At 46.8% G+C, this 25,251-nt stretch overlaps 1 protein-coding gene across 2 annotated transcripts in view; it reads left to right on the top strand.

Moving 5' to 3' along the window:
- Positions 1 to 25,251, top strand: part of DIS3L2 (DIS3 like 3'-5' exoribonuclease 2) — a 205,895-nt gene that overhangs the window by 120,934 nt on the left and 59,710 nt on the right. For both annotated transcript variants that reach the window (XM_053390822.1, XM_053390823.1), the window contains exons 12-14: positions 12,415 to 12,527; positions 18,640 to 18,747; positions 20,663 to 20,896. In XM_053390822.1, coding sequence (XP_053246797.1) covers positions 12,415 to 12,527; positions 18,640 to 18,747; positions 20,663 to 20,896 — 455 coding nt within the window. The remainder of the gene's footprint in view (positions 1 to 12,414; positions 12,528 to 18,639; positions 18,748 to 20,662; positions 20,897 to 25,251) is intronic.

The following is a 25,251-nucleotide window of genomic DNA, read 5'->3' as shown; positions in this document are numbered from 1 at the left end:
GTTCTACATACCTCTCAAAGATCCACTCTGGGGATCAGGGGACAGTCAGAAGCCATGTTGACCCTGGGTCGTCATTCAGTCTCTGTGTGCGCGTGCATGTGCAGAAAAATTGGTGACACGCCTGTGTGTGAGCATGCAAAAGTGATTCCTATGAGGCCCAGTTTTTGTGTTAATCCAGGCCGAAGTGGGAGGAGATGGGGTATTTCAGATTGCATCCTCTTTTGCACTCTGCTTTTTGAGGCGGAGTTGTGCAGATGCTTGCACATACTAGTGTGCAAACTTCTAAATAAATAGAAAAATCGACACTGCTTCACAGCAAAACTCCAGAGCGACTTACCCACATATACCTCTGTTAGTTATGAACATTATTTATCTGCCCTTCATCAAAAGAACAGAAGAAGCTAACCTGCTATTAGGCTGTTTGCCCACCCAGGTACGAATTGTCTGGTTTGACCGGGAATCACTCAGAGAAAGGTGTTTCCTGGTATCTGCAAACTGAGATCTGTTACTGAGAAGCTTCATTGACATGGAACTCCGCATATGCTCCAGTAATGTGTGCGTGGTTAGGCTTGGGAATTCTGTGGCCACCTCCATGTGCTTTCAGTGGGTGGGTGTGTATACATTTACTGGCGCAAGGAGATGGAGCTCCTGGAGCCTCCTCTGAACATGTTTTCCCAGTGAGCCCTCCTTGAGTGAAAAAAAAGAGACCTCCATTTTCCCATCCACTTGGAGCAAGGCCGGCCCAACCATTGGGTAGAGAGCTGTCTTGGGCATTAGATTCAGGGGCGCTGGAGGATAGAGCTCTGTGGTCCTCAGGTGTGCTATTCCACCCCCGGTCTGGAAGTGAGATTCAGCTGCGGCTCCGATCCGTTTCTGCATGTGAAATGGAGAAGGTGCCATTTGGTCTTCCACACCAAGCAAAATATTTTGGAACCTGTCCTTGAGATGATATGAGGAGGTGTGTTTTTGATGGTCAGGTTGGTGGGAAGCCCTGGGGAGACTGACCTTTTCTAAACACGCCCCCCCCTCTTTGTTTTGGAGGCTCACCCCGGGGGATTCTGACACTCCGAGAACATTGGGTTCTCTTTGGGTGTTTTGTTCTCGCTGTGTTTTTCTTCAGTGTTTCATGTCAAAAGGAGTGAGGGGCGGGGGAAGTTGGTAACTGTTGAGTTCAGTTTTTTTTGGGGGGGGAACATTGAGTGGATGGAATGGGCTTGCCTTCTTCCATGTCCCTTGGCTGAATCTGCCTTCTATGACATTCAGTTTTACCGTGGTCTGGTAAACAAAGCCGCCAATTCACGTTCCGCTCCTTGGCACTTTGCGAAAACCAGAATGCCCCCAGGCCAGACAAGGAAGCTTTATGTAAGCCAAATAAAGCCCTGAACAATGAATTGGCATGGTTTTTGGCGTGAAGAGGGACCGGGCTGCCAGCCTTCAAAACGCCAGCTGATTTCAGGGGCCCATGGTCTCCTACTGGTAAACTCTGGGTCCCTTGGTGAATGCCTTCAGCAGCTATAGAAGCGATAAATAAACAGCTAGCTTTGAAGATGAATTGGCCCCAACTCCATATGAGAAAAGTTGAGGTGTGCTTGAATGCTTTCAGGAGAATTCTTGCTTTGCCGTTGAGCCACAGCCGTTCCTTGTCAACAGAGGTTAAAGTTAGCCTTGGAAAACCAAGTCCCTGTCTTGATGGCATCCCTGTTTCATGCCTGTTAGCATGGCTCAGATATTGAAATGGGGCTTAAAATAGGGTTAAATTGCGTACTCTGTAGTGGTGATAGTCTTTCAAGCTGCTTTCAGAGCACTGCATCTCATAGTCCTGCTGGGATATACAGTCATACCTCGGGTTGAATGTGCTTCAAGTTGAGTGCTTTTGGGTTGCGCTCTGCGGCAACCCAGAAGTAACGGAGCGCGTTACTTCCGGGTTTCGCTGCTCGTGCATGAGCAGACGCTCAAAATGACGTCACGCGCATGTGCGGAAGCAGCAAAACGCGACCTGCGCACGTGCAGACGCGCCGTCGTGTCTTACATTCCATTCAGGATGCGAACAGGGCTCCGGAACAGATCCCGTTCGCATCCCGAGGTACCACTGTAATACCTTCCAGCACCAGTATCTGTTCTCACAGAACTGGCTAATTTTCTCTTTCCCTGTTTTAATCTGGATGGTGAAAAAGTTGCTTAGGAAAGTGAATGTGAATTTACCACCAGGGTATCTCTCCCGCTCTTCCTGCTCCTGCTGTTCACACAAACTTAAACTCCAGTTTCCCCATTCCAAGAGTGAACACTTGATTCAAATTGCTGCGTTGGCAGCTTTTACTGAGTACTTACAGACCCTTCCTCCCTCTCTTTCTTCATCCTGTTTTATTATTATTATTTCTTTGGTAATAAAGGAAAATTGAGTTCTCTGGGCTGTTTTTGTTCGGGGAGGTGAGGTCATCAGTGGAGAAGTTGAAATCCCAGCTTGCTTTAAACTCTTCTCATAGGTGTGTTGTATAAATCATTCCTCCTTCAGTTGCCACATAGGGTTGGGGTTACGCACAGCATCCTGGAATGGGTTCAAACCCATTAGACTCTTTTTTTCAGATCTCAACAAGCCCTTTGTATAACCATGTGTAACATGGGAAGAAACTGTTCCAATGGATGGGTGCCATTTTAACTTCAATTGCTGCGAGTTTACATATGAGATCGGAGTTGATTAGGGCTAAGCCAAAACTGCTTACTGTTTTGGGGGCATGTTTTTGGCAGTGTTGAGGGAACATTGAAACATTTTCAGCAGTGACTGTGAAGATGTTTGGCCTATTCTTTCCATTGCCTCCTTTTGCTCTCTCTCAGCAGTTTGTTTTCCCTTAAGGATGCAACCTTGTTCATTCTGTAGTCTTTGGTTGAGATTGTTGTTGTTGTTGTTTAGTCGTTTAGTCGTGTCCATCTCTTTGTGACCCCCTGGACCAGAGCACGCCAGGCACTCCTGTCTTCCACTGCCTCCCGCAGTTTGGTCAGACTCATGCTGGTAGCTTCAAGAACACTATCCAACCATCTCGTCCTCTGTCGTCCCCTTCTCCTTGTGCCCTCCATCTTTCCCAACATCAGGGTCTTTTCCAGGGAGTCTTCTCTTCTCATGAGGTGGCCAAAGTATTGGAGCCTCAGCTTCAGGATCTGTCCTTCCAGTGAGCACTCAGGCCTGATTTCCTTCAGAATGGATAGGTTTGATCTTCTTGCAGTCCATGGGACTCTCAAGAGTCTCCTCCAGCACCAGAATTCAAAAGTTAAATTATGGTTGAGATTACCCGTGTGAATAATCCAGGAGGCATTGCTCTTGCTCTCAGCTGTTTTTTCTTCTGCAATGTCATCGTGTGACCAAATTTGGTGAATTTAGAAGAATCATAATGGCATTCCATTCGTTATGTGATTCATGATTGGTTGGGCTTTGGGGCTAATCAGGCAAATGAGATGGTGTCAGAGGCTCAGGAGCAGAAGCGCAGGGGAGAGAGCAAATAGAGAGCGGAGGAGAGGAATCAGAAGGGAGCGTAGGGGAATATGACAGTGGCCCGAGAGATTCCATGAGCTTCTCCAGCGAATCAGAAGATTCCCAGAAGGGGGCGCCTTTGGTAAGGGCAAGGGGGGTCCCAGGGGGGACGCTCCAGAAACAAGGGACCAGCGGGGACTCCCAAGGGAGCAGCGGAGGATCAGGACCAGTTCCCCCACCAGAGCACAGTGGGGGGGGAAGAGTCACATGAGTCAGGACCAGCCTCTCCTCCAGCGGGGAGAGAAGATAAGTCAGGGGTAACCACGCCCCCATCGGGAAGTGGGGGAACGGAGGGAAGGTCAGGTCCAGCTAGCCTCCCCGAAAGAGGGAGCAGTGACACAAGTGTAACGGTCAGAAGGAAAGTGGGAGGCTGCGCGCGCGCGCCAAGTTCAAATGTGGAGGAGCGCGGGACAGCAGAAAACCCGGATTGGGAGCCAGGTCCAAAGGCCCGAAGGAGGGAGGGAGAAGAGTCAGGGGACTCAGCGTCAGAGGAGTCTAGGAGGGCTGAGACTCCGACTAGCAGGCGGACCCAGAGAAGGAAGGAACAGAGGAAGAGGTGGAGTAAGGCTAGAATCTTAAACTGGTGTCAGGGGGGAGGAGATTCAGATGGAGCTTCGACGGTCTAAGGTATAGACGTAGCGTTGCGCGCTGCGCGTCTGGAAGTGGAACTGAACTTCAATAAAGACTTTTATACTAGAGAAAGAAGCAGCGTTGGTCTTGTGTGAGCTGGGACCTTGGGCAGCGCTGACAGTTGGTATGTTTATTTGTATCATTTATTATTCCCATGATCCTCGATTATAACACCCCGTAAAAAGATGTTTTAAAAATTAGGCAAATGACAGAAGTAGTAACTATGTGCTGAAGTGGGAGCTGATAGCGGGAGTGGGATCAGATATGGTATTCTCAAGAGGTATGTGGTATTCTCTAAGGAGTTTGGCTCAGGTTTTAATTCATTGTGATAGTTGGGTCAGATTTACTGTATTGATGTGATTGATTGTTCAGCCCAGACACTGAGATCCAGCACCAAGGGCTTTCTGGCAGTTCCCACACTGCAAGAAGTGAAACTACAGGGAACCAGGCAGAGGGCCTTCTCGGGAGTGGCGCCCTCCATGTGGAACACCCTCCCAACCAGAGGTTATAACATTTAGGAAACATTTGAAGGCAGCCCTGTATAGGGAAGCTTTTAAGGTTTAATGTTTCAGTATGTGTTTCTGTATGCTGGAAGCTGCCCAGAGTGGCTGGAGCAACCCAGTCAAATGGGCTGGGTACTACTGCTGCTGCTGCTGCTACTACTGCTGCTGCTACTAATAATAATGGAATGTGGTGCAAACATAGACACTTAGAAAGCATGCCTTATATTGAGTCAGACCACTGGCCCGTCTTGATCAGTATTTTCTACAGCAGAGCTTTCCAAACTTTTCATATCTTTTTAATCCAGTTTTAATTCAGTTTTACTAGCAAACTGGAGGTATAATTAACCCCTTTCCAGCCCCGAGAGGAGCATGGGAAGTGTTCACACGAACGTATTGTGGCACACAGTTTGGAAAGTTCTGGTCTACTGTGGCCAGAAGCGGTTCTGTAGGATTTCAGACAGAAGTCTCTCCCAACCCTCCCTGGAGAGTTCTGGGGATTGCAGCGGGGACCTTCTTAATGCAAGGCAGATGATCTGCCACTTTGAGGTCAAGTGTGAAGGGTGGGGTGGCAATCAGGAGGCCTTAGGCTGCCCCCTCGCTTTAAGAATCTGGGATGGGAACCCCAAGCACCAAGCGAACTCTCTCTCTCGGTGTTGTTTTTCTTGGCAGCTTCCCCGTTGTCTTATCTCACGTAACGGGATCCCTCTCGGTTTGTCAACACTCGGTTTGGGGCAGAGAGTTCATATCTGCAAGAGCCTGGGTATCGGATTAGGCTGCGATTAACGCCATGATGTAATGACTCCCTCCTTTTCCTTCCATCAATATTTGTCCTGTAGGGTCGGTATATTAGAATATAGACTTCAAAAGGGGTGTCTTTTTCCCTCGCCTCCTGCAACTGTTTGGCTCCCGTCGCTTGCAATATTCTCGCTGTTGGTCTAAGGCTTACCATCTATGTAGTTTTAGGCTTGACCCGCCAGCCTCCCAGTGGAAGAGCTTTCAGAGCCTGTGATAACACTGGGAGGAGGCCGTTTCTGAAGAGTTGTGGTATTCATCCCTTGCCGTGGAATGGGGGTTCCTTCTTTCCCCTTGCACATTTTTAATTATTCTCTCAGCAGGCCGTTCTAATGAGGATGAGGGTGGGTTTTTTTGTTCTTCTCAGCGCTGATTGCTTGGGAAGGAACCGGGGAAGGAGAGTTAGAGAGCTACAGGAAGGCAGGGACCTCCGGTCCTTGCGACTCTCTTATTGCAGCAACAACTCCCGGGAACAGTTGCTGTGCCCACTAGGCCTGGCCTCCCGAGCTGTTTGTTTCTCTGAATAAAGGGTTAATTTCACCGTGTGAGTTATTGCTGACCTGGCTTCCGCCCCTGTTGAGTTTCCTGAGGATAAGGTGGTGCTAAGGTCCGCTCTTTTGGTCTTGCCTTAGGAAGATTCCTTGTTGCTCTGGCCTTCAAGATTAGTTTGTGCTGCTTTTTGCTAGAATCTGGAACACAGGTTACAATCAGACACTTATTTAAGAGGGCACTAAAATTCTACCTGGCCAGGACTCGGACCCTGAGACAAACAGAAATGTGCTTGGCAACCCCAAAGATAATTGGATGGAAGAACGTTTTTAACCATAACTGCTTTTAAACTTTTTTTTTTAAAGAAATTGCAATTGTTTTTAGATTGTTTTAATCTGTTTTAGAATGTTTTTGCTTTTATTTTTTAATTGTGTATCTGTCTAGATCTGGTTTAAGGATAAAGAACACAACAGGGGTCTTGGAGCTGCCCATCAACAGGTAGTGTTTCTCAAATTTGGGTCCCCATCGGTTGTTGGACTACAACTCCCATCATCCCTAGCTAGCAGGACCCATGGTCAGGGATGATGGGAGTTGCAGTCCAAAAACAGCTGGGTGTCAAATTTGAAAAACAGTGAACCTGGACAGCAGACGGAGCAGGTACACAAGCCACCTGCTCACAGGTTTTTAGCCAAAATATTATTCTGCTTTCCCCCCTTGTGCACCCCCTAAATCTGCTCTGGGTCTCCTCCGACCCTACATAGTAGATTTGGGGGTGATTTTTTGGGGGGGGGAGGTGTGAAAATCTTACATCAACACTAGTCCCTGCGCCAGGTAAAAAATATAATTCAATAACACCCAGAGACTATAGCATAAAGGCTGCATAGCTTTTGTGAATCTTTCTTGCATACGAAGTTTGTATGATATAAAAATGAAAGCCTACCATCCAAAGGTAAAGTTTCAAAACATAGAAAAGAGGTAGCTGTGTTACTGCTTTAAAAAGAAAACTTGCTTCCGTGCGCAAAATATAATATAACTGAGGTCTTATAAAGGAGGATGGAAATCAGCTGCCAATCCGTGTACCACCTACAGATGTGAATCTCAAAAGTGGCTATTACACTTGAGTGGAACAATTACTTATGAGCAGAGCTACTATTTTAAAAAGAAATCATTTATTAAACGATCGTAGAAATACACTTAAATCCATTTTGTCATTTAAACCACCAGAGGACCTGGAATTAACTTGTGTATCCAAAATACTTCTCATTGGGAAAGTAGCAAGTCCAAAGATAATCTTTTTTATGGACTGGGATGAATTCTTTCTAGAGCAAAAAATAATAATAACCAGAAGTCCTGTGATGCCATTCCAGAAAATGCATGGTTAATGGGGTTTCTAGTACGAATGTTGGGCTTGTGTTCAGTTAACTTCAGTTAAGAGGTCTAATGATCTGACCAACATATAATTTTGAACATGGTCACATAATACAACATGAATTGCAATTAGAAAAAGCTTTCAAAACATATTTTTTATACGAACAAGATAAAAACTGTTTCGTTTCCAGACTTTGTGGACATCGTGTACAGTGACCACACTTACCGTGACTGATTTGATCGTTTCCAAGAGATTTCCTGTGCATAATGTCTGAACTGGCTAATTTATCTGCCAAACTGATAGTTCTGCAGAATCCCACAAAAGGAACTCCTTTGGCACCCTAGCAAACCTTGAGCAATATGCCAGTGTTTCTATACAATACGTTTGATATTATGGGCTACATGGTTGAAGTCCAAGGACCAAAATAACCCACTTCTTTTAGTGCTGGATTGAGTGATCATGTGCTGACCCTATCTGCTCTTAACCTGGACTCTAAAACCATCTGTTTTGGGAAACTCCTGCTGTGTAAAGTGTCAGAAAATTGATCGGCGTGAGATTTCTAAACTTGATCAAATGTGAAGTCTTTTGTTAAATGTGAAAAGTGTCCATACAGTCAATTATTCTTAAGAAACCTGATGCAAATAATGAACTTCTGTCTGTGGGTTTAGTATCCCTTGCCACTCAAAGGATGTTGTTGTGGCAGCAACACATCCAAAAACAAAATATTTATTTGGTCCACTTGGCGAGTGAATTTGACATTATCATTAACAGAATTGATCCAACCAAAAAACTCACCAGCCTCAGATAACTTGGAGAATAAAATGAAAATATCTTCTATGTGGCAACCATAACATCCGATATGTTTCTTAGGGGGACTGTGCACAGAGTTTAAAATACTAGCATACTCAAGCTCAGCCATTTACAGATTGGAAATACTTGGCACTACCAAACTAGCTATAGCCACCCCTTTTATTTGAAAAGAAAACTGAATGTCGAATCATAAATAGTTCTTTGCTAAAATAATGTCCATCAAATCCCTTTAAAAAAAAGGAAAAAAAGAGTGGATTCATTAGCTGAGGAATGAGAAATCAAAATGCATTCAATTATGGACCTTGCTCCCCCATAGGTTACGGAAGTATATATGGAGTTGGCATCCAGTGTAGTAAAATGTTCACGATTATCAATATTTTATCCCTCTACCTGTTGGATGAAATATGTGGTATCTCTGATATATAAGGGCAGTTGTATAATTGTCCTTGTTTTGTGGGATCCCTGTGAGTTTTGTTTGTAGCTTCTCTGTAAAGCTAGGGCATCTGGTCACATTGCCTCCTGGAAGTCGGAAGTAGGTTCCACCTCTGGACCAGAGAGGGGAGGCTTGCCCAGGGTGTCAAGGCTGCCCTTGGTACACATTGAGGCATGAGAATTTGCAGTAAGAAAATCCTTCTCTTCTGGCAACTTGGCTGAAAGAAAGTCCACTTTGCTCCCCTCAGTCCCTCCTCCAAGTTGGCTGGTAACCCTAATTAGAGTCAATTCTATTCCTTCCTCTACCTGCTTGTTGTTGTTTTGTCGTTTAGTCGTGTCCGACTCTTCGTGACCCCTGGACCAGAGCACGCCAGGCACTCCTGTCTTCCACTGCCTCCCGCAGTTTGGTCAAACTCATGCTGGTAGCTTCAAGAACACTATCCAACCATCTCGTCCTCTGTCGTCCCCTTCTCCTTGTGCCCTCCATCTTTCCCAACATCAGGGTCTTTTCTTTTTTTAAAAAAATGATATTTATTAAAAGTTTAAAGATTACAGAAAAAAGAAAAAAAACAGCAAAAATTTTTAACAAAACATACATTACAATACATAAAAAAGGAAAAAAAGTACATAAAAACCAATACAACAATACAGCAAAAAAAAACCCCACACATCCAATATTCCATATCTTTATCTTTCATTTGCTTGTTTCATCGACCTCCTCACACCTCCCTTTTTGTGTTCTAGTTTAATTAATTGTTTCAGCAAATTCTTTCCATCTTTCTCAATTTTTATTGGGTAATTTATCTTAACAATCTAACCTATTAATTAACTCAGCAAGTCATTTCCATCTTTCACTAAATTCTGTCATTCAATTTGCCTTGATTTATTTTAACCTTATCTTACCATAAAATACCTTAAAGCTTAAAACTTAATACTTATTTATATATAACTCCTTATATCATTTCTACTAAAGCCAAATAGTTTCATTCCAACATTTCCCCTAATATTTGTTAATTTTGCGCTAATTCCCAAAATATTTTTTTTAAAAAACTTTCTTCCAATCTTCATCCAACGTCTCTTTTTCCTGGTCTCGGGTTGTGTCAGTCCTTACTGTCCATTCCATCTAGTCCACCAATCTGGTAATCTTATGTCCGAGGCTCTTAAGTCTTTTCCATGTCCCTTCTGCAGATCTTCTTCTTGTTTATACCTGCACTTTTCCTTGTCTTTTGTTGATCTCTTTCTTAATTTCTTTCCTTTCTCATTGAGGAGTAGGTCTCGGGGAGACTCCAGCCCAAAATTATCTCCATCTCCCCTCAGCAGATCAGCCCATTCCCCACAGTCCCACTCCCCACAGTCAGCAGTGTAGTCCAGAAAATATTTAAAAGCATATTTCAAAGTCCCTCCGAAATTGAGAGCCCCCACAACTCCAGACCCCCCCTGGCCCACTCCAGATTCAATCTTCAGGAACAGCGGCTTATGCTCCTGCGGGGCCTCGGGTCTCTCCATTTGTGTTACTTGAGGTTCAACAGCAACCTCCTCCATTATCTTCTGCACTTGCACTTGCCCTGTGAAAAGAGGTTCCTGAGTTGGTTCCTGAATGGTTTCTATATGGGTATTCACCGTTTGTCCAAAGTTTTTAACTGCAACAGTCATCAAATCCATCTTCTCATGCATCTGCTCCAACAAAGCGCTTGTCTTGCAAAAAGCAAGCACCAAAACTTCTTCTAAACACATTTTTTACTCAAGGTCAGAGTCTGGTCCCACGATCCTAATCTCCCAGCTATGAAATCCCCAGATCGACTCCAGTAACAATTTAACAAGCTCCCTCTAGAGGAGACAATTTCTATTTGTATCTATCTTTTAAAAGCAGGTCCAACAAAAGAAAATTACTTTCATTTTTCAAATATTTTGTTTCTTTTGAATGCACAAGGCAACATTAGAATCAATTTGTTTCTCTTTTTTAGCTATCTGTCAAAGACGTTCCATTCACAGTCAATGAACTTCCCCAAAAGTTTCTGTCTCTGGCACCCTGTTCCCAGGTTTGAGACGGTGGAAATTTGTCTTTCTTTACTCTTTCTCCTGCAGGCTTGAACAGTCAAAGTCCCCCCCCCCTTTCTCCTGCTTCCAAGGGGGGTTTTGGTGGTTATAAATGAAGGAAATTTAGACCTTTATATACGACTTTCCAGACTTTAGCTTGCTAGGTTTTTGCTTCAGTCTATTTACAAAAGCGGAAGGCGGACTTCCTGTTTTGAGCCTTCCCGCTTCGGTGCCAAATTAAAATGTTTCTTTAATCCAATTTTCCGTTTCTACTCACGGGTACTTATTTTAGAGTCCAATTGTTCACAGGAAAAAGTCAGCGCTCTCCGGCAACGGCTGTGCGGCTTCACTCCGTAAAAGTAGCAGTCGATTCAAAACACCGCGCTGCTCACCCCACGTCGCTTCAGATCCCCGAGAAAGGGTTTCCCTGCGAGTAGGGGAGGCGCTCCCAACATCAGGGTCTTTTCCAGGAAGTATTCTCTTCTCATGAGGTCCCTTCATGGATCACTGCCTTGCCATGGGGCTTGAATAACTCAGAGAAGCTATGAGCTATTCCGTGCAGGGCCACCCAAGATGGACAGGTCATAGTAGAGAGTTTTGACCAAATGTGATCCGCCTGGAGCAGGAACCATCAAGCCACTCCAGTATCCCTGCCAAGAAAACTCCATGGACAAAGACAACAGGCATATACCGTATTTTTCGCTCTATAACACGCACCCGACCATAACACGCACATAGTTTTTAGAGGAGGAAAACAAGAAAAAAAATATTCTAAACGAAACAGTGGATGTATGATTTTTGTGGTTCATGCTGTGGCCACAGACATGTGATCTGACGGTGAGTTTGAGGTAGCCCAATGCAAAAATCCTGAGGATCTGTGTGGATCCATGCTTTGTAACCACGTTTTTGCACCACTGCGGCCCCAGGCAACAGTGGGTGCGTGCTATGTGATCTGATGGTGAGTTTGGGGTGACCCAGTGCAAAAATCCTGAGGATCCATGTGGATCCGTGCTTTGTAACCACGTTTTAAGTGGGGAGGGAAGGAAAAGCACTCAAGGGACAAGAAGCACGCGTGGGGTGTGTGGAGAAGGATGCTGCTAATAATGAAGAAGAGGGGTATAAGAGGAGAAGGCTCCTCTCCTCTCCCGCTTTGCTCCTTTAAAGCAAGCAGGCTCTGCTTCTCTCCCTCCTCCCCGGCTCGCTGAAAAACTTTGCTGCTATTTAGCCAGCTGAGTGGGGAGGAGAGAGGGACAGAGAGCCTGCTTGCTTTAAAGGAGCCAACCGGACAGGAGCTACTTACACTCGTGTAAGCGGCTCCTCTTCTCTCCTGCTTTGCTCCTTTAAAGCAAGCAGGCTTTCTGTCCCTCTCTCCTCCCCACTCAGCGGCTCTTCTCCCGCTTTGCTGTTTCAAAGCGAGCCATGGAGGAGGGAAGGAAGGGGAACCATGGATCCTCTGCTCACGACTGCAGCAGATCCTCCCGCCATCCGTAGGCATTCACTCCATAACACGCACAGACATTTCCCCTTTCTTTCTAGGAGGAAAAAAGTGAGTGTTATGGAGCAAAAAATACGGTAAAAGTTATGATGAGCCCCTCTACCTGCTCCCCCAGTTCAAATGTAACAGGAGTCTTAGAGTGCATGTCTAGACATCCAGTCAATTCAGGGAAATTCACTTGCCCCTGGAAGAGGTCACATAGTGAATGTCCGGTGCCTGAGCTTTGTACCGTAGAAGAATCTCACAGCTGCAGAATAGAATGGCCGTGCATTTGTTTTATTTTCCGTTGCTTCCTTTTCTCACCTGACCTTTCACCTTCCCTCTGCCATTTCAGGTAACTTTGAAGTGGGCGTCCACATTGCAGATGTGAGCTACTTTGTGAAGGAGGACACGGCCCTGGATGAAATCGCGAGCAAGAGAGCAACGAGCGTCTACCTCGTGCAGAAGGTGAGATTCGCATCCGTGCCCCAGAGCAAAACACAGGCAGATAACGTTCTTCTGGATGCTGCCCACAAGTCCAAACAGATCGTGGTTTTCTGCCAAGAAACTGGGCAGAAATGAGACATTTCCTGTGCTTTATTATCGTCCTTATAAGAAAGCTGGCAGGGGGCACAGCTACTGCTCCCAAATGGGAAATTCCATGCAACTGTCACGGTTAATAGCTATTGACAGGTTTGTATCCTCCAGGCTCTTTATTTATACGGGTTATTTAGCAGTTGCTTTTCAGAGGCCAGCCCTCCACAAGGTGGTGTCCAGTGAGAAATAAAAGCAGGAGAACGTGCAGACGGACTAGGAAACATTAACCGGATGCAGCAATGGGAGCTGAATTCACTCACCTGAGCCTCCTTAAGGCCATAGCAGCAAGTTCGGTTTTTAAGACCTTCTGGAATGCCAAGCCAGGCGTTAACTGCATGGTACCCATGCAACTGGGACCCCAGACACAGATCTTAGATTACAGGCAGGTTATACGAGTACCAGTGGTTCTTTAGGTAACTCAGTCCCAAACCCTTTATGGCCTGAGTGGCTACTACCAGCACTTTAAATTGGGCCCAGAACACACTGGTAGCCAGTGCAATTGGTGCAGAATTGATAGTGAAGTCCATACGTTAATCATGTTCATTCTGTAAAGCTGTCTTCATCTTTCAGGTGCCCATGTTGCTGCAATGCAACACTGTGACGCTTCTGAATAGGCATGTTTTGCTAATTAGTGATTTATTCCTTTATTCTTAGTATTAATTGCAGAACTGCTGTATTTGACTTTTTATAGAATAACAAAAAACCTGCCTGGAGCTTATAGCTTGTGTTCAGACTAGGGAGAGACAAAGGAGGAGGGGCAATAAAATAGAATATTTCAGTTTAGAATTCTATTAGCTGCTTTTGTGTTGCTGATTATTGATCATGGAAGTTATTGATCGTGGTTCTTTGTTAGGGAAAGGGCACCCAAGCCCAGTGCTTATCCCAAGAGGCAGAAGCTGAAAATAAGAAATACTCTTTATTCAGTAGGCAATAGGTTTTTTAAAATGGAGAAATGTGTATTTTTCCGTGCAAATCTTCTTTGTTCTGAGCGCTAAATGTCTGTATGGTGGAAATGCCATGGGAAAGCAGCCCTGGAGAAAATCAGGCTTGACGTGGGTAGTGTTGCAGCTCCAGTTGAACATTGTGGTGGGGGAACCTTGCAAGGAAATCAAATAGATCTGCATAACTAATTCACTTGAACTTGCCTGTCTGGGAGAGAAGGAGTAGTTGTGCAAAAGGCTAATGGTTTGTTTTGAGAAAGTGCAAGGCTTAGTGATGAGTGTATCAGGTTCTACAAAGCAGGCAAACCTAAACAGTTTTCTCCCTTCTGGCACGTCCCTGTGTGTTGTTTTAGGTGTGAAGTAGTTTGAGTGGGGAAGGTCAGCCATAAATCCCTACAATATTTTATTGGTCCTCTTTTATAATGGAGATCAAAGATCGGAACTGGAAGCCAGTCTTCATGTCGAGTCCAAGGGCCTCAAGACGTTCACTTCTGACACCAGCAGGTTGTCGGGGTGTTGATATTTTGATAGCTTCAAGCGGAATAACAAAGAGGTGATCGAAGTTTGAATTCATGGAAGTGTTGATACAGAAAGTAAGAGGGAAAGAAAGGAAACTCTTGAGCAGAAACTCTTGGCTCATAAACAAATTGCCTGTTTCCTTTGAGTGTCTTTCAGTGCATGAGGCCACCCCATGATTAAGTCTCCGAGTCCCCTCCCTAAACCACGGGCTCAGAGCCATGGAAGCCATCAGGCTGTAAGCATGGCTCCACCTGATTCAAAGGCCACTGGTGGAGGGCCTGTTCTGGGAAGCCTGAACGAGCCCTCAAACTGAGTGGGTGTGGGCAGGCAGCCAGGTTGAGCGGTGGGAACAAGATTGTCAGTGGGACTTGGTGGAAGCGCTCCATTTTACTTTCCATGAAAAGGGGTTTTGTCCTTTGGCCGTGCTGATTTACTCCAGGCTTCCCCGCCGCGATTCCCGCTGGGGATGGACCTTCCCTGGCTGGCCTGTGTTTGAACTTGGTGGCCCCTGAACCCTCCTGGAGCTCGATTACAACGCTCACCGTGAGCCCTCCTATCCCAGGACCAGCCCAGAGTCTGGAAGCATAACAGCTCAAGGCAAAATCAGGAGAGAAGGATGTTTGGGGAAACCGGAGGTCAAGGCTGGTATGGTGCAGTTGGTGGGTTTGGGCAGAGAAGGGTGGAGCTCAGACACCCGCTCATCTCGCTCCGTCCAAACCTGGGTGGGCCTGTAATCTCATGGGGCTTGCAGGGGAGGTGATGACAGTTGCCAGATCCTCTTCCAGTAAGGTCAGGGCAAGGCAAGGCAGATCAGGACCCTGGGCAGCTCCCAGTGGATTCTTCTGGCTGAGCTATGAAAGGTGGTGACTTAGCAAAGGACCAGGGTCACCTGAAATAATAATAATAATAATAATAATAATAATAATAATAATAATAATAATAATAATAATTAATAATAATTTATTATTTATACCCCGCCCATCTGGCTGAGTTTCCCCAGCCACTCTGGGCGGCTCCCAATCAAGTGTTAAAAACAGTACAGCGTTACATATTAAAAACTTCCCTGAACAGGGCTGCCTTCAGATGTCTTCTGAATGTCAGGTAATTGTTTATCTTTATCTCTTTGACATCTGATGGGAGGGCGTTCCACAGGGCGGGTGCCACTACCGAGAAGGCCCTGTGTCTGGTTCCCTGTAGCCTCACTTCTCACAATGAGGGAACCGCCAGAAGGCCCTCGGTGCTGGATCTCAGTGTCCGGGCTGAACGATGGGGGTGGAGACTGCCAGGGCCTTCCTTTTCAGCGGCTCTGAAGGCTGGGAGAACTGTCTGCAGTCCTTAAAGAGCCCTGAGCTTATTCTGCTGTTGCTGCATAGTTGCAGAGCCGTCTTTTGCTTGGCTTTTTGGGAATCTCAGAAATGCCACCACCCCACGTCTTCTGCTCCCGATCTGCTTCCTGCCCCGTCAGAATGGCAAAGATGTGACTTAATTGGGTTGATCCATTGTACAGTTCAACAGCCACATTGTCCTCTTTGTGCACTGATGTCATCTGCAAACTTTCTTCTTACTCCCTCACCCACCAGGCATGGGATGAAGAAGAGACAGCCTTCTCTGCGGCAGAACTCCAACTTTAGAGTTCTCTCCCCATGGAAGCTTGTCTGATGCCTCCCTTGTTTTATTTTGGGGGACAAGCGAATACCTTTCTATTCTGCCCTTTAAAATATTTCATTGTCTAAATACTACTAGAATTCGCTGTTTTGTTATTGTTTTGTGATGCTGCATTTTTAAATTATTGTTGCTGTTATTATTATCAAAAACCACCCAGGAAATTTTGTGGCTGATGGTGTGCTGGAGAAATGATTTCAAGAAACAAAGTGTGACCCCCTCTCCTATTTCGTTTAATCTTGTGCTGCTTTTGCTTGGAATTGTGTGTGTATATATAACTATATCTATATAAAATTGTATATAAACTGTTACACTTTTTACTTGTTTTTAATTATATTGCTGGGACCTTACGGTGAAGGATGGGTAAGAAATCTTATAAAATAAACAAGGAAAAACATTACTCTGCTGGGTGGATCTGGTAGGAAGCAGGCTTCTTGTAATGTAAATCTAAAAATGCAACACCAGTGATAAAAATGACAACTGTGGGTGTGCTCTCTCTCAGTTTACACAAATGGTTGCCAGATTGCTGCCTCTGTGTGCAGCCTGGCCTATACAGGTTGTGCTCTTACCTTAAGGAGAGACTAGGATGTTCAGTGGCACACTGCAGGTGGCCAAATAACTTCATTTATTTGCGTATTTAACAATATGCCCTGCCCTTCTTTAGTTTCAGTCACAGCTTCCAGGTTTACAATTTGTAGCCCAAACATGCAAAGAGGGAACTTGCAAAATAATAGTTGAAACAGCGGGACAACCTAACATTATCTCAGCAGCATTTAATGGATCTAAGCAGAGAGATTTAAAAGCCTTGCCGAAAAAGCCGTTCAGAAAGACCTTGCTTTCAGCACCAGTCAAGCCTGTGGGAGAGTTCTCCCCAAATGGCGCTGCCACCACGAATGGTGCCCTCTCCCCAGTCTCCACCTACCTCACCTCTGAAGGTAGGCGAACGGAGGAATATTGGGCCACACTAAGCCAGACCTTTGGTTCATCTAATTTGGTAGTGTCTACTCTGCCAGGCGACAGCTCTGCAGGGTTTCAGGCAGGGTTTCCTAGCCTGACCTGGAGATGCTCAGGATTAAACCTGAGGCCTTCTGCATCCAAAACAGAAGTTCTACCACGCAGCTCTGGCCCTTATCAGGGGCACTTTAGATAAGCAATCAGTAGCCGAACGTCCCACCTTGCCAGTGGAGGTTTCCCTCCTTTGCTCTTCTTTTTACCAGTAAAGAGTTTGAGTAGGTGCCTCCTGGTCGTGAAGAGTCGCTCTCCAGTTGCATCCTTGGCTCCAGCTGGGCTTTTTGCTAATCTCTTTCTACTTGCTCCTGGTTGTTATCTGAGATTGCAATACCTTGCAGCTAGCGCTCCCATCTTTGATTGGCGGTGGGCCTTTCTGACACTCCTTGAAGGGCTCTGCCCCTTCTCAAGCGGATAGCCTCCCATTAAGCAGGCCGAGGCATGGCCGGCCTCACGTAGGACATCTGTGAGTTATGGGCCGGCTCCTATTGTCAACGTGCTCCCTTGCCGCTGGAATAACACAGCTGGCGGCCTTTTGTGTCTAGAGGAACAGCTTATCGGACCCTGCTGCCCTCCTGACCTTCCAGTTCAGCCTGCCCTGCTGATTCATATGGAAAAGCGATTTCTTTCCCGGCTGGCTGGAGACTCAACAGCCAGGCCTGCTATCCCAAACTCTGCCAGGCAATTAGAGTGGATTTATGAGCAGGGATTGGGTGCCAAGCCACAAACGTGATTAAATATTTTAAGAGCTTTCCCGTGAAGGCTTGGCATGTAGATAGAAAATGTTTGCATTGTGAAACTTACACAGGGTCCTGGGATTTTTTCATCCTCCACCCCACTTTTTTTGGCGGGACTGGGTGTTTTTCTCTTTTTTTGTAACCTGCATGCTTACTTCATTTAGCAATAGTGGTGACGTTATCGGCAGGTTTTTGCATCACTTGGTGTAAATGCCGCCAGTGACCCAGAATGGTATGGGGAGCCCTGCTGACAGGAGATGCAGCTGTTGCCCGTGCTTACCCAGAGAACCCCTAACTGGAGAAAAATATCACATCAGAAGTAGCAGTTTAAACACTCACAATGCAATATCAACACTACAGAAAGGCAACTGTAGAAGAAACACTGAGAACAATGGCCTTGTTCATGTGGCACCTGAAACCAAACCTTAGGTACAGCTTGAGCTTAGCAAGGGGGGAGCTTAACCACAAGTCCTAGCTCAGACACCGTGCTAAGCCAAGGCAGCACAAAGGACTGGGGGGCGGGGGGAGCAAATTGGCCTTAGGCTCTTCTCATTTGTGTGGTCTCCCAAAGCCAATGTTTGGCTTAGTGTGTTGCGTGAAGCAGCTCAATGTTGTCACCCAGAAGGCTGACAGAGGAGGTGTGCGTTCCATCTTTCCCAAAAAGCCATCAAAGAACCGTACCTTTCCTTACCTTTGGAGGAAGGGGATTTCACACGAGAGTAGGATGTTATTGGAAAAGCCCAATTCTTGGCTGTCACTGTCCAAATTTGCCATACAGATGGCACAGACAGTAAGAAAAATAAATATGTGTACATAGCATGGCAAAGTAGTAGAAGCACAATATTATTGCTTATGGGTGGAATCCAACGTAGCACTAAGGCAATTGTTCCATCGGCACAAGGACTTTATTTGCTTGTGCAACCAAGCATTCTCCTCCTCTCCTAACTCTGCCCTTGGGGCTTCTTCTAACCCTCTGGAGCAGATGGGGGTGGTGAACAGAGGGAGGAAAGTCTCTTTGTACAAGCAGAAATCTTTGCACCGGTGTCAGTGGAAAACTAAAATACTGCTTTCAGGGAAACTGAATTCCTTTTCACATGCAGTACTTTTGTTTCCTAGGTGATCCCCATGCTCCCCAAACTCCTCTGTGAGCAGCTGTGCAGTCTCAATCCTTTGATGGACAGACTCACCTTCTCTGTCATATGGAAGCTGACTCCTCAAGGCAAGGTAAGCCCCAGCAGCTTTGCAGGACTAGGTATAATCATTCAGAGTTGCCCCTTGGATTGTCCCATTGATTGAGCAGATAAGCTCAAAAAACACAACATCAAGTGTGCAGGCATGAGTTGGCAGCGCCGACATCACAGGGGGGAGACTTGAATCGGAGGCTTCCTGCTAGTTAGGAAGCACTAGAGCTGTTGGGTGGAAATTGGTCCAGATAGGTTCATTTCTGGGTGGAACATAAAACTTAAGAATTTCCACGTTGGGTCGGTCAAAAAGCCCATCTTGTCAAGCACCCTGGTTCCGATTGGTTTAACCAGCCGTCTCCAAGAAGCCCAGAAGCTCACACAGCACCCCTGCAAATGGTGTTCAAAGATACATTGCAGGGCTCAAAGACACGTCTAGGCCTTAGGGCTGCATTCCTCTCTATGCAATCTTCCAGGGGCCTCCTGCCCAGCGGTGGGCAGGGCCGAAGTCAAAAGTCAGAGTTCAAGGACACATTTAAGCCAGGAATAAACACTTGGGGTGCCCAGTAGAGTAGAAAGGCCTGGAGTTATTTCCCACATTGCCTCTGAATGCGGAGACTTTATTCAGCCACCCTGGTTAATAGCTATAGACTGATCTCTTTCCTCCATGAATTAATGTTGTTCTCCACCCCTTCATACCACAACTGTTGCCTGCATCTCCGTTGCTTCCAATCCCTGTGAATCAGCCTTCCACAAACCACCGCCATCTCAGTGTTCTTTGAACCACAGCTCCTATCAGCCCCAAACTGAACAGCCAAAGGGTTGCTCTACATCCCAACCAGTTCACCTGGCCTGAATTCAGATCTCTGCAGCTTTCGCGTTGGGCTGGAAGCCGCTTTCATCCTCCCTCCTCCTTTTTAAATTTATTGCATCTTGCCCAGAGGCTGTGCTCCGGTTGCCCTTGGCTCTGGAGAGCTGCACTTGACGGGAAATCTCTGCCTGTGCCCATGCCCAGGCAGTAACACCTTTAAGGCAGATTTGCCTGGATTTATGGAATTAGCTCATGTACAGATCGGCAGTGTTAATGCTTCCAATGGCTCTGAGATGTCTTGCATTGAGCTGTAACGGCTCGGGTCGAGATTAATGAGGACCTTGGCTTAATGCAGCTGTTCCTGACAGCCAGGGATTAAGAAGGGTGAGGAGAAGATGGAGGGAAGGGCTTAAGAGCCGTTTAATGTGTCGCGCTAAGAGGGCACATGCCTCTCTTCATGGAGAGTTCATATGGTTGCAGGCAATTAGGGCTTGTCTCCAGCAACACAATTCTTCATTTTCCCTCTGCAGCAGCTTGCAGGAGGGGGCCTGGGAAGAAAAGTGCCTTGCCGTGCTAAGCGGAGCAAAAGATAGGAACTGTGTATTCCTCATTAGCTAGCTAATTATTTGTCTCCCACTGGCTTGGCTGCTTCTTCTTTTTCCTGCTGATGGCCTAACGTTTAGGGGGGCAGCAGAAAATTTCCACTGAGGTGTGAGCTGCTTTTTGCCTCTCTTTTCCCCCTGCCTGCCCACTTTTCCCTTCACTTCCTTAGTATCTCATCCTCTGTGTTTATTAGTTATTGGTGGGAGGGACCTTTAGCCTGTTCCTTTTGGAATGTATACAAGACCTCATGGTCTCAGGTCCGGAGGCTAAGAAAGCTTCTGCCTGAAAACACGAGAAGACACCATGGGGTGTCATCCTTACAACCTTAGTAAAGTTCCAGACACTTATTTGGACAATGTGGATTCTTCGGTCATGTGAAACACACTGACTCTCATATGGCCATGTCTGTAAGGCAAGGTAAGAACCGCACCCCTCAATTTTTTCTAGACGTGTTCCTGCAATGAATGTTTCTGGAGTATCTCTTCTACATGAAAAAGAGCCCTAACCAACTCACTTTTCCTCGTTTGCCATCTTGTCGTTGCAGATTCTTGACGAGTGGTTTGGGCGGACTGTGATCTGCTCCTGCGCAAAGCTCAGCTATGACCATGCCCAGAGCATGATTGAGAACCCCGAGAAGGCGTTTGCGGCAGAGGAAATCCCCGCTATCTCTCCCCGGCATTCGGTAGATGAAGTTCGCCAGGCAGTCCTCAACCTCCACCAGATTGCCAAGCAGCTGCGTGAGCAGCGGTTCATGGATGGGGCTCTCCGCTTAGACCAGGTCAGTCCCGTCCCTGCTTTATGGCGAGGATGATTAAGCAATAGCAAGCTCCCGCAAACGGGATTAACAACAGAACCTGCAGGAAGGCCCTCAGAAGGAAGGCAGGTCTGAGCAAATACTACCAGTGCTGAATGCACCAAGTGTGGTGCCCTCCGTAAATGGTTGAATTCCAGCTCCCATCAGCCTCAGCGAGCACGGCCACTGGCCAGGGATGATGGGAGGTAGCCTAACAACGTTGGGGTGGAGCCACATTGGTCTAGGTAACCCTTAAGACAAGCCACATTCAGCCTTTCTCAACCTCCTACCTTATGGAGGTTGTGGTCAGGATTAGCACCCGATAAGGCATCTTGAAGCACTTTGAGCGCTGTCCAAAGCACTGTATAAATACTGGCTATCATTGCTAAGTGTGTGAAGGTTGTCTCTCATGTTGAGAGGACCGCATCTTTCCATATGATCTTCCTGAGGCCCTCCTTCGTGTGCCTCCTCCCCCAGAGGTCCAGAGGGTGGCAACACGAGAATGGGTGGCGCTGCCTTCTCTGCAGTGGCTCCTCGTCTGTGGAATGCTCTCCCCAGGAAAATTTGCCTGGCACCTTCATTATACACATTTAGACACATTTAGGCATCCTATAGGGGACGCGGGTGGCGCTGTGAGTAAAAGCCTCAGCGCCTAGGGCTTGCCGATCGAAAGGTCGGCGGTTCGAATCCCCGCGGCGGGGTGCGCTCCCGCTGTTCGGTCCCAGCGCCTGCCAACCTAGCAGTTCAAAAGCACCCCCGGGTGCAAGTAGATAAATAGGGACCGCTTACTAGCGGGAAGGTAAACGGCGTTTCCGTGTGCTGCGCTGGCTTGCCAGATGCAGCTTTGTCACACTGGCCACGTGACCCGGAAGTGTCTCCGGGCAGCACTGGCCCCCGGCCTCTTGAGTGAGATGGGCGCACAACCCCAGAGTCTGTCAAGACTGGCCCGTACGGGCAGGGGTACCTTTACCTTTTTAGGCATCCTATACCCTTTTAAAATCTGGCTCTTTTTTCGGGGGGGGGGGAGTTATTATTGGGTTATTGTTTTTATTTTTTATTTCATAGACTGTGATTTTATTGTCAACTGCCCTGAGACCTCCGGATATAAGGCAGTACATAAATTCAATTAGTAATAATAATAGTAGTAACAATAATTGAAGAAGACAATTTAGGTGAGTAACGATCACGGGGAGAAATTCCCATTGGTGTGCTGCATAGGCTTGCTGCCTGCTTATCGGAACTGAAGACGGGGGCACCATGGACACATTGTTTGCATTCTAGACTGCCTGGTGCCACGGGCAGAGAGGAGATGCCCGTCTAAGAGGTGGCACAAGCAGATTATCTGAGTAGCACTCTGCAAAACCGGGCCTTTTGCTGCTGTCTTAAGCATGTCGGACTTGCAGCTCATCCTGTGGCTCAAGATACCTGCATCGCCCAGTCGCTTTTCTAATAAGGGCAGTGGTTTCATAATTTTCCAGATAAGCAGGGGTAGTGATGCATTGGGAACCTGGATGGCAGGAAACCTCTCACTGTCCACAAGGCCAGCACATCTCCTGGATATTTATTTAGTTAATGGCATTTCCAGTAAGCCATCAGAACATGAGCTTGCAAAGGGAGGAATGGGGTGGGCGAGACTAAAGGTCAGACCATATAGAAAATATTCAGGTCCTATTGCTAGGGCAGAAAGGCAGGGTTTGAGTGTTTCTGTTGCAGGTGACACTCACAGATCTGGCTAGTGGCGCTGCCTGTAACGTCAGAGGCCAGTCTTGGTGCACGAGTGGCGTGGGAACACCGTGGAACACATAAAGACGCGAGAGACAAGGCAGTATTCTGGATGCATGTGGGGAGACGGCTTCTCTGTGTGTCCCCCCCTTTATGGTTTCTCTTCCCAGTGCTGTTGCCTCTCCTGTGGCTGAGTCTCTGGGCTTTTCATTGTTTCCCATTAGCTATGGCACTGAAGCGTCTGAAAGGCGCTTGCAGCCGACCTGTCCACACAAGATTGATTTAACGGAGAACCCTTTTTTTGCTGCTGGGAGCTGACCAAGTTCCTACTCTGGAGAGCAAAGAGCACCTGCTGGGAGGAGAAAGAGTGATGGCCCAAGAGCCATGCCCAAGAGTTCTCAGAAGTGCTGGGTTCCCCTTGGAGACCAAACAGGGCCATCCTGCAGCTCAGCTGCACTGCTCTTGAACTGCACAGGGATTTGGAAAGGTTTTTTTTTCCAGGCTTCCCCTTGGCTCTTGCCTACGAACTTCCCAGAGGCACCTGCACCATGCTGGAAAACGGAACCGAGGGACTAGAGGGAGAGATCAAGGGAAGTAATAGTGCCACTGTATTCTGCTCTGGTCAGACCTCACCGGGAGTACTGTGTCCAGTTCTGGGCACCACAGTTCAAGAAGGACACTGACAAACTGGAACGTGTCCAGAGGAGGGCAACCAAAATGGTCAAAGGCCTGGAAACGATGCCTTATGAGGAACGGCTAAGGGAGCTGGGCATGTTTAGCCTGGAGAAAAGGAGGTTAAGGGGTGATATGATAGCCATGTTCAAATATATAAAAGGATGTCACATAGAGGAGGGAGAAAGGTTGTTTTCTGCTGCTCCAGAGAAGCGGACACGGAGCAATAGATCCAAACTACAAGAAAGAAGATTCCACCTAAACATTAGGAAGAACTTCCTGACAGTAAGAGCTGTTCGACAGTGGAATTTGCTGCCAAGGAGTGTGGTGGAGTCTCCTTCTTTGGAGGTCTTTAAGCAAAGGCTTGACAACCATATGTCAGGAGTGCTCTGATGGTGTTTCCTGCTTGGCAGGGGGTTGGACTCGATGGCCCTTGTGGTCTCTTCCAACTCTATGATTCTATGACCTTGTCGTCTGATCCAGCTGCTCAGATTTCCTGGTGATCCTTCTCGCCCCGTTGCCAAATGTTTGAGCATGATCAAAAAGTGCACGAGCGCTCTGAGATTATGGGATGCCCTGTCCTCTCAAGCTCAGCTTTTTAACATTCGCTGCAACAGCAGCAGCTGAATGAAGCCGTACGCCGGCCTCCGGGCACTGGGAAGCCAGCGGAGCATTTCGAAATGAGTTGCGGTGGAAAGATGAGTGGGAAATGGGGCTGTGCAGTAATTTCATTAAAATGAGGAGGCAAAGTGGTGTTTGCTCTACAGGCAATCTGGCTTCCTGCTCCCCTTGGTGATTTCAAACACTGGAACTGCATTCGTTTGATGGGTGGCCTAGTTTTCTGGTGTGTGAAAGGAAAGGGGGAGGGGGGTCTTCAAGGAAGCAGTATTCCCCCTACCCCCTAAGTTGCTTTTGCCTTCTCTTTAAAATGCAAATAGTGGTCATTATATGTATGTATGGGTGTGTTTTCTGAAAGGATAACCTGTGCTGTCCCAGTGGGGCAGTACATTTTAAAAAGCAACTATGAAAACAATGGTTTTAAATGCTATGAAAATCCAGTTTAACCAGCTGAAAACATATCTGACGTGAAAACTTGCAGCTCTGTGCACCGGCTCATTCCTGCCTCCCAGCTCACCTGGGAAGGTGACTCACACCTGGCTGAGCCGCCAAATTTTTGTGCTCTGGCTGCAGCAGTTCCTCAGGGACATTCCAAGACCCCTAACTAGGATCCTTCCGGCTAGAGATGCCAGGGTGTGTGGGTGGAATGTGCAGTGTCATGTTTTCAAAGAAGAGGTGGAGAATAAAACATGGCAGTTCCAGCCTTTGAAGATGCTTCGTGTGGAAGTTGGAGACCATTTCATTTCCAGCTCTTGCCAGGTTTCAGCAAGTTTATTCATAAGCCCGTTCCGTCCCACTTCCTCATCAATGTGCAGTTTTTCTTAAAGAAACAAACTGTACAAAAAGAATGCATATCCATATTTTTCTCAGTGTGAGCATTTCTAAAACATCTCTCTCCACCCCCCCTTAAAGTGGCATTTAAAGGGGGTGGGAAGTTGGTACATTTTTCTCCAGCTCAGAATTGTGCTGCAAGGTTTGAAGATGATGTGGGTTGCGGAAGATAATGCTGCGTTCTGATCCGCACAGCAGTCAGATTCCTTCAGCATCCGTAGCTGAAAGGCCTTGGTTTTCAGGTAGAAGCGTTAGAAGTGGCTCCCCTCCAAATATGCTTGTGGCACATGTGTGGAGAGGCGAATGGCAAGGTGAGGTATAAGTTCCTTTCCAGGGAAGGAATCTGATGAAACTTGCACCCCCCAGAAGGTGTCCGAAAGCCTCCCATCCTTTTGGTTTCCCGTGGATCTGGGCCGGGCCTCAAGGAGGCTCTTGTGATTTTCTTCCAAGTATTAATTCCAGCCGCCGACGTGGCCGGTGTTTTCTTTTCTGTCACC

The sequence above is a fragment of the Podarcis raffonei genome, chromosome 5, assembly GCF_027172205.1.
Source record: "Podarcis raffonei isolate rPodRaf1 chromosome 5, rPodRaf1.pri, whole genome shotgun sequence".
NCBI lineage: Eukaryota > Metazoa > Chordata > Lepidosauria > Squamata > Lacertidae > Podarcis > Podarcis raffonei.
The sequence above is the reverse complement of the archived record's forward strand: the minus strand, read 5'-3'. Positions and strand labels throughout refer to the sequence as shown.